This window comes from Blastocystis sp. subtype 4 (genome assembly GCF_000743755.1).
Source record: "Blastocystis sp. subtype 4 strain WR1 chromosome Unknown seqid_0394, whole genome shotgun sequence".
In the NCBI taxonomy this organism is placed as follows: Eukaryota; class Bigyra; order Opalinata; family Blastocystidae; genus Blastocystis; species Blastocystis sp. subtype 4.
In genome coordinates this window covers 1-7,629 of record NW_014569153.1, presented here as the reverse complement: position 1 = coordinate 7,629, position 7,629 = coordinate 1, and the positions used below count along the sequence as shown (strand labels likewise).

At 42.3% G+C, this 7,629-nt stretch overlaps 6 protein-coding genes across 6 annotated transcripts; all 6 read left to right on the top strand.

Annotated features, from left to right (window-relative positions):
* Positions 1-259: 259 nt before the first annotated feature.
* JH06_4935 (large subunit GTPase 1-like protein) lies at positions 260-2,348 on the top strand (the record flags this gene model as incomplete). Its single annotated transcript, XM_014669845.1, has 7 exons — positions 260-351; positions 382-457; positions 489-727; positions 758-892; positions 922-1,915; positions 1,945-2,158; positions 2,188-2,348. 7 exons carry the CDS (start codon positions 260-262, stop codon positions 2,346-2,348), a joined length of 1,911 nt encoding a protein of 636 aa, XP_014525331.1.
* A 121-nt stretch (positions 2,349-2,469) lies between these two features.
* Positions 2,470-2,728, top strand: JH06_4934 (hypothetical protein; the record flags this gene model as incomplete). Its single annotated transcript, XM_014669844.1, is given in 2 exon segments — positions 2,470-2,487; positions 2,501-2,728. 2 exon segments carry the CDS (start codon positions 2,470-2,472, stop codon positions 2,726-2,728), a joined length of 246 nt encoding a protein of 81 aa, XP_014525330.1.
* Positions 2,729-3,281: 553 nt separating this feature from the next.
* JH06_4933 (cold-shock protein) lies at positions 3,282-3,617 on the top strand (the record flags this gene model as incomplete). Its single annotated transcript, XM_014669843.1, has 2 exons — positions 3,282-3,392; positions 3,423-3,617. 2 exons carry the CDS (start codon positions 3,282-3,284, stop codon positions 3,615-3,617), a joined length of 306 nt encoding a protein of 101 aa, XP_014525329.1.
* A 1,258-nt stretch (positions 3,618-4,875) lies between these two features.
* JH06_5477 (endoplasmin) lies at positions 4,876-5,308 on the top strand (the record flags this gene model as incomplete). The annotated part of the gene is made up of 2 exons (XM_014669842.1): positions 4,876-5,026; positions 5,058-5,308. The coding sequence occupies 2 exons, from the start codon at positions 4,876-4,878 to the stop codon at positions 5,306-5,308; spliced, it is 402 nt and encodes a 133-aa protein (XP_014525328.1).
* Positions 5,309-5,367: 59 nt separating this feature from the next.
* On the top strand, positions 5,368-6,416 carry JH06_5476 (endoplasmin; the record flags this gene model as incomplete). Its single annotated transcript, XM_014669841.1, has 2 exons — positions 5,368-5,448; positions 5,478-6,416. The coding sequence occupies 2 exons, from the start codon at positions 5,368-5,370 to the stop codon at positions 6,414-6,416; spliced, it is 1,020 nt and encodes a 339-aa protein (XP_014525327.1).
* Positions 6,417-6,421: 5 nt separating this feature from the next.
* JH06_5601 (chaperone HSP90) lies at positions 6,422-7,609 on the top strand (the record flags this gene model as incomplete). The annotated part of the gene is made up of 1 exon (XM_014669840.1): positions 6,422-7,609. The coding sequence occupies one exon, from the start codon at positions 6,422-6,424 to the stop codon at positions 7,607-7,609; it is 1,188 nt and encodes a 395-aa protein (XP_014525326.1).
* Between the last annotated feature and the right edge of the window lie 20 nt (positions 7,610-7,629).

Sequence of the window (7,629 nt, the reverse complement as noted above, 5' to 3'; positions counted from 1 at the left end):
GAGAAAGGCTCAACGTAGCAGAATTGGTTATTCTCATAAGGTAACTCGTGAGGATGCCATGGAATGGTTCAAGAAACAGTATGATGGTATCATTCTTGACAAGGCCAAGTAAAGGTTCACATGAGTACGTAGAGTGTTCGTTTGGTTGTTCTGCCCGTAGTAGTTTGTTTGTTAGGATACTCTTGGTAATTATAATTTATTTGTTATCTTTTGATCACAAGTATTCCAAATTGTAGGATAGGATCTAATTCTTTAGGTAATGCCGAAAACATCCAAAGAATCGCTTGGAAAGGCAATCATCAAGAATAAAGCTGCTATTGTTCGGTCCAAGAAACAGGAGATGCGTGAGAAGTAGATATGAATGTAGATATGAACTTCTAGGAAGAAGGTTGAAAAGGCTTCTGCTGGTCTATTGCCTGAAACTGGACTACACTCGGTTCTGGATATCAACAATCTGGTGATTGGAGTTCGTTTCGTGTTACTCTTAGGATGATTTCCTTGATACGGTTGCTTTATCTCAACGAAACTTTGAAACAGAAAAAGGAAGTGCTGTTATAATTGATCGAGATGTTAAAGCCGTCACACAGACGAAGGATCCAGAACTGGCTTCTAAGTACAGGAGTATGCAAATTCCTAGGCGTCCTAAGTGGGACAGCGTACGTTCTCCCGAAGAACAAGATAGGATGGAACGTATGGACTTTTTGGATTGGCGTCGCAATGTTGCTCAGTAATGTCTCTCCAGGAACGTGATTCATAGACAGGTGGAGAGTAGTGACGGTGCAGTTGCTCCTTTCGAGAAGAACTTGGAGGTGTGGCGACAATTATGGCGTGTGATTGAGAAGAGCGATCTCATTGTTCAAATCGTGGATTGTCGTAATCCTCTTCTTTTCAGGTCTATTTTCAGTTCATTCTTCATTCTAGATGTCCTGATGTGGAAGTGTATGCCAAGGAGGTCAATCCTCATAAACGATGTGTACTTATAGTAAACAAGGCAGATCTAATACCTGAACACGTTCGTCTCCAGTGGGGTCGATATTTTGATTCCGTGAATATTGGTTTTGTGTTCTTCAGTGCAAAACAGTCTTCGTCTGTGATTGAGAAAGAAGCAGAAAAGCGTGCTGAGGAAGCAGAGGAGAAGGTGGAAGAAACTGTGGAGGAAATTCCTATAGAGAAGCATTCAGAAAATGCTTTTGCTTCATTGATGGATGAATCAGAAGAATCAGAAGAAGAGTCTGAAGATGAAGTGTCTGAAGACACATCGGATGCTGAGAAGCAGGATATTGTGAGTACTCCTGAAGTGGTATCCATAGACCAAGTGGATGAAGAGAGTCACCAAGAACAAGTGAATGAAGAAGAAGAGAAGATATTGCAAGACATGAAAGAAACACCAGAAGAACAGTCTCGCTATCGAATTCGAAGTCGTGAAGAAGTACTTTGTTATCTCTCAGAACAAACAAATCTTGCATATGAGGAGATCAGGGAACATTCTCTTGATGAAGGATTGGAGTGGGTTGATAGACGAGCTGTCGTAGGTATGGTTGGTTTCCCGAACGTTGGTAAATCCTCTCTAATTAACGTTCTGCTTGGAGTCTCGGCTTCATCTCATGGTGCAGTCCGAGTAGCCGTAGGTGCCACACCTGGTAAGACCAAGCATCTTCAGACAGTGATTCTATCTGATACTCTTATGCTGTGTGACTGTCCAGGTCTCGTGTTCCCTGTGTTCATGAATACCAAAGCTGATCTTCTGTTTAATGGAGTGCTTCCTTCTTCGAATATGCGTGATTATATTGAGCCAATCCGGCTAGTTTGTCAACGTATTCAGCGTGAAGAACTGGAACGTGTTTATCACATCAGATTACCAAGGAATCCATTAGATCCTCCAAATGCAGTTCCACATCCTCGGCAGTTGTTGCAGGTTGGATTTCTATCTTCCTTTCATTCTAGGCTATGTGTACACAACGTGGATATATGGCTAGTAATCACAGTGGTGTGAATGAACCGCGGGGAGCTATTGTTATTATGAATGATGTATTAAATGGTGTGTTGAAGTGGTATATTCCTCCTCCTTCCATGGGAGTGATTCCTGAGAATCCTATTGCGTCTCTTCCTCAGAAGGAGGAAGGAATTGATCCTACAACAATGAACGCCGAAATGCTTGGTAAGTGCATTGTAAGGCATTAATGGTAGCGGAATTGCCGAAGACGACGGAGGAGAATACAGGGGCTCACAAGCCTCGTCAACGTCGCCCTAAGGAGCGGAGTTCCAAGAAGCAGCATAAGAAGAAGAAGGGAAGTGAAGGAGGAGATCAGCCTCAGTTTATGAGTAAAGGGGCATTCCAATACCTTTAGTCTTTGATGGGTGTTTGTGACAAACCATTTTTTGGGTGGATTGTGTTTCGAGGTATTCTCGTTCCTGCGCATTTTTAGAATCATATGGATCCATCAGAAGACGATGTACTAATGCTAGTGGATGATTAGGGTAGATCAGGTTTCTGAAAGAGATTTTCTATGTATTCGATAAGGGTCATGATGGTGACATTTCGTGTGCAGAAATACGAAGCCTACTATCCCGTTTCGGTTTCGAGCATAGCTTAAAGGATGTTAATGAAATGATTCAAGAGAAGGACCTTGACCAAGATGGCAGGATCAATTTTGATGAATTTCTGAAGATCATTACTCGTGACACTTCAAGTTTAGGTTTATTGCTAATTGTTGACTGTAATATATAGATCGAATGATGGAAGTAAAGCAAGCCTTCGAGTTATGTGATACTAAGAAAGATGGCAAGATTGATAGGCATGAATTGAAGGCATACTTCTCAAATATTGGTATACCGCTATCTGAAAGGGAAGTCGATAACATGATGCGTGTAGCGGACAATGATCGAAGTGGGTTTGTTGAATTGGATGAGTTTATTAATATTATGTCAAGGTAACTCGTCCTGATTTGTACTCTTGTGATTTTTGGTTTGTTTGTAAATCCTTTGTTTTCATTTCTATTTGGGTTTCTGTAGATTCCTGAGTGCAAACAGCGTTGCTCCCCAATAGTAAGCTAGGATCACATTATTCTTTTCTCTGTTTTTTTCTCTCATCTAGATCATTTTCATTTCGAATCCATTCGCATATCAAACGATAAAATAAAGAAGTACCCCTATTGGGGGCATCCAATCATTATGCCTGATAAAATAGAGGGGTTTTGTTTATTACCCCTCAATACAAGTCCCTTTCGAGATCATCTTTGGATTGGGTTTTCCCTAGTATTTATAGAAGACAGGGAGTTCTAATGAGCACTTCAGTGGATAGTAATCCGGGTTGCAATCAAGAGCGTTGCACGGGAATTACTCCAAATACTATACGTTGTACTGGCAAAGTGAAATGGTATGATGCTGTAAAAGTAAGTGTTTGAAGTGGTGTTGATGAAAAGGGTTTCGGTTTTATTACTTCAGATAACGGAGAAGATGTATTTGTATACTTGATCAATATTTACACCAGCAAAGAAGACAAAAAGCGACCTGTGTTAATTGCAGGTGAAACGGTGGAGTATTCTGTAGTGAGTGCTCCCAAAGGCTTGGATGCACGAGAAGTGTCTCTTCCAGGTGGCGTTGCTTTCCCCTCGTAAGTGGTGATTGGGAGATGTAATTGATTAGAGTCTTTATTGTATGAGTGCTTGACATGTAGAGATTCTATTCGGAGGCCTGTGATAAGAAAAAGCAGATGGCAGCTTTGGATAGTCCCGAAGAATCTGTTTTCAGTTTCCTGCACTCTAGACCCAATAATAAGAAGAAAAAGAAATCAAAGACTGGAAAGAGGTCTTTTGGTTCTCCACAGAATGAAGTTCAAATAGGACAGTTTTCTAAACGAGAGAGTGTTAATTCCTCTGTGTCTTTGTCTTCTCGTTATTCAGTGCCCGATATTCAAGACCAGCACTATAATGTTCCCAATCATATAAGACCTAAAAAGTCTCATAGAAGCGATGGCACAAACAGGGGTGTTGTTGCTGGGACTATACCTGATGAGTTTACTCCAGAGTCGATTATAGGAAACATGTCACTTCCATTGACTAATCGTGGTTATTTTTCACCAGAATTTAGAGAACCTGTTCAACCATTTTTCCCCAATAGAGGACAGAGTTCTGTAATATGTGGGAAAGATTCGCTTCCCCAAAACACTTCTGAGACGAATCCGATATATCGGCGAGTTCCTTTTGAAGACTGTTATTGTTCCAGTTATTCCGGCGTATCAACGCAGAATCCTGAACACAGTACTTATGCGCTCCCCTACGACAGTCCATACACAGATACAGCCTTCCGAGATCGTTCCAGGATCCTGTTTTCTGCGAATGATTTCTCACAATCCTCCCATTATTATTCTCAGTCTCAACCGAGTGGTAATGCACCTTATGACTATGGGAAACACTATGGTCCTTCAAAAGGTGTGTTCTCTCAACACTTACATAGTAGAAAAACGGATCTTCACAATCCTGACGTATATTATGGACGACAGTTTTAGTTATATTATTAAAGTAATATGCTTATGAGACAACATTTTTCCTCTTGGAGGCTATACTTCTTTTATGTTGGTTTTGTATGTTTGTTGAAGTGTCTTTCTTTTTCTCGAGATAGACAATGTGTTGGTATCCATTGTGAATTGTTCAGTTAACATGAGGTGAGATCATCACTTCCAAAGAAGCTCCTACTTTGGGGATAGAATTGTCTACTATTTTGCAATCCATCTGTCTAGTTATTTCGACAACACCTCAACTCAGACAATTCCAGATACACCCCTCATCTTCCATTTTGTATCCCTCCATATTTTTCTCCTAATCAAAACAACAACAAAAAATCAACTTGGAACAGAATAGTTTTCAAAATCTATATATGGGATATTATCCCCCAGAAGGAATTGGATTTCTAGAATGCATTTCGGGTTCATTTGTCAGAATTATTTTCGATTGGGAAATAACTATGAAGAACATTCTGAAATACGTGTTCCTTTCACTTGCAATGATTGCCCTCCTTGCTGGTCCGAGTAGTACTTGAATAACAGTATAATAGGTTAGCTATGACGGTATTCGCTCAGGAGGAGGAAGAGATAGCTCAAGAAGAGACTGAAAACATTGTAGATCCTCTTGAGGATAATCCAACGATGGAAACGTATGAGTTCCAGACGGAAGTGAATCGTCTGATGGATATTATCATTAACTCTTTGTATCAGAACAAGGATGTGTTCCTTCGTGAAGTGATCTCTAATGCTGCTGATGCTTTGGATAAGATTCGTTTCCTTTCACTGACAGATAAGAGTGTAAGTTGATGTGACAACTATGTTGAAATGATGATATACTTGTGTGAGTGCGAAGTTCTCCAGATTGAATGCTTCGGCATTCTGAACCCATCTGGTCCTTCGTACAGATGAACACACGTGCGCAGAAACGCAGTCTGATCTTGTTGAGTGTTTGTTGAGTTCTTTCTAACTCCAATAGATTCTGGGTTCTGATTCTGCTGATGATCTGGATATTCGTATCAAGTTCGATGAAGAGGCTGGAACGCTGACAATCACGGATCGTGGTATTGGTATGACCAAACAGGATCTGATTGAGTCTCTGGGTACAGTGGCTAAATCAGGAACTACTCAGTTTGTGGAGAAGATGGCAGCTGGTGCTGATTTGAATATGATTGGTCAGTTTGGAGTGGGTTTCTATTCAGTGTATCTTGTGGCTGATCGTGTGATGGTGCGTTCGAAGAATGATGAGGATGTTCAGCACATCTGGGAGTCATCTGCAGATGCCACCTTCAAGGTGGGAGAGGATCCTGCTGGAAACACTCTGGGTCGTGGAACAGAGATCACATTGTACCTGAAGGATGATGCGAAGGAGTATCTGGACCAGGACAAGCTGGAGACATTGATCAAGAAGTATTCTGAATTCATTACTTTCCCCATCTATCTCTACAAGTCACACACGGAGACTGTAGAGGTGCCTGTGGAGGAAGAGGAGGAAGAAGATGTGTTTGATGGTGAAGAGTTGGAGGAGGAAGGTGCTGCTGAGGAAGAGGAGGAGGAGAGTGCTGAGAGTGATAAGCCCAAGACTCGTACTGAGGAGAAGACAGTGTGGGCATGGGAGTTGATGAACCCTCAGAAGGCCATCTGGTCTCGTGAGAAGAGTGAGATTACTGAGGATGAGTACAAGAACTTCTACAAGACATTGGTGCGTAATAGTGAACAGGAGCCTTTGACTTGGACTCACTTCAAGGCTGAGGGAGAGATCGATTTCAAGTGTATTCTGTACATTCCTAAGAAGGCTGCTGTGGATCTCTATGAGGACTTCTATCACAAGAAGATGGAGAACCTGCATTTGTATGTGCGTAAGGTACTGATCCAGGACAGCTTCGATGATTTGCTNTATCACAGGATAAGGTGTTGAAGGTTATGGGCAAGAAGATTGTGCGTAAGGCGATTGAGATGATCAAGAAGTTGGCTGAGGAGGAGGCAATTAGTGATGCGGAGAAGGAAGCCAAGGCTGCTGAGACTGCCGAGAAGGTGGAGGATGCTGAGAAGACTGAAACCCAGACTGAGACCCCTGAGACCACAGAGGAGGCTGAGGAGAAGCCTGAGGACAATGCTAACTACATTGAGTTGTGGGAGCAGTTTGGCAGATCGCTGAAGATTGGAGTGATTGAGGACAGTGCGAATCGTAACAAATTGGCTCGTCTGCTGCGTTACAAGTCGAGCAAGTCAGGTGATAAGTGGACTTCACTGGATCACTATGTGGAGCGTATGAAGGAATGGCAGAAGCAAATCTATTATGTGAGTGCAGATACTCTGGAGAAGGCTCAATCAAGTATGTTCCTGGAGCCGTTCAAGAATCGTGATGTAGAGGTGCTGTTCTTCACAGAGCCTATAGATGAGTATGTGGCTCAGAACCTGCGTGAGTTCAATGGTAAGAGTCTGCAGGATATCACAAAGGAGGGTGTGGAGTTTGGTGATGACAAGGAACGTGCAAAGAAGGTTCAGAAGGAGTATGAGAGTCGCTTCGAAGTGTTCACAAGTTGGATGAAGGAGCTGTTGGGTGATAAGGTTGAGAAGGTGGAAGTATCAACGAAGTTGGAGTCAGTTCCTGCAGTGTTGGCAACAAGTCGTTATGGTTATTCAGCTACGATGGAGCGTATTATGAAGTCTCAGACTCTTCAGAATCCAGAGAGAGCAAAGTACATGCGTTCACATAAGATCATGGAGGTGAATCCTCGTCATCCAATTATTGTCAATCTGAAGAATCTTGTAGAGGAAGATCCTGAGAGTGATGTGGCTCGTGACTTCGCAAATCTGTTGTATGATAGTTCTCTGATGAACTCTGGATTCATGATTGAGGAGCCAAATACATTTGCTACGCGTTTGTACTCACTGATGAAGGAGTCACTTCAGATCGATTCTCTGGAACTGGAGCCTGAGATTGAAATTGCTGAAGAGGAGCCTGAGGAAGAGAAGGAGGAGGAGGAAGATGACGGATCGGTCAAGTTCGACATGAAGGACTCAGAACAGATGGATGAGGATGAGTTCCGAGCTCAGTTGAAGAGAGATCGGGAGAGAAACGAGGGAGACGATGAGGATGAACTGTAATTGTTATGTGGTTAAGTGTG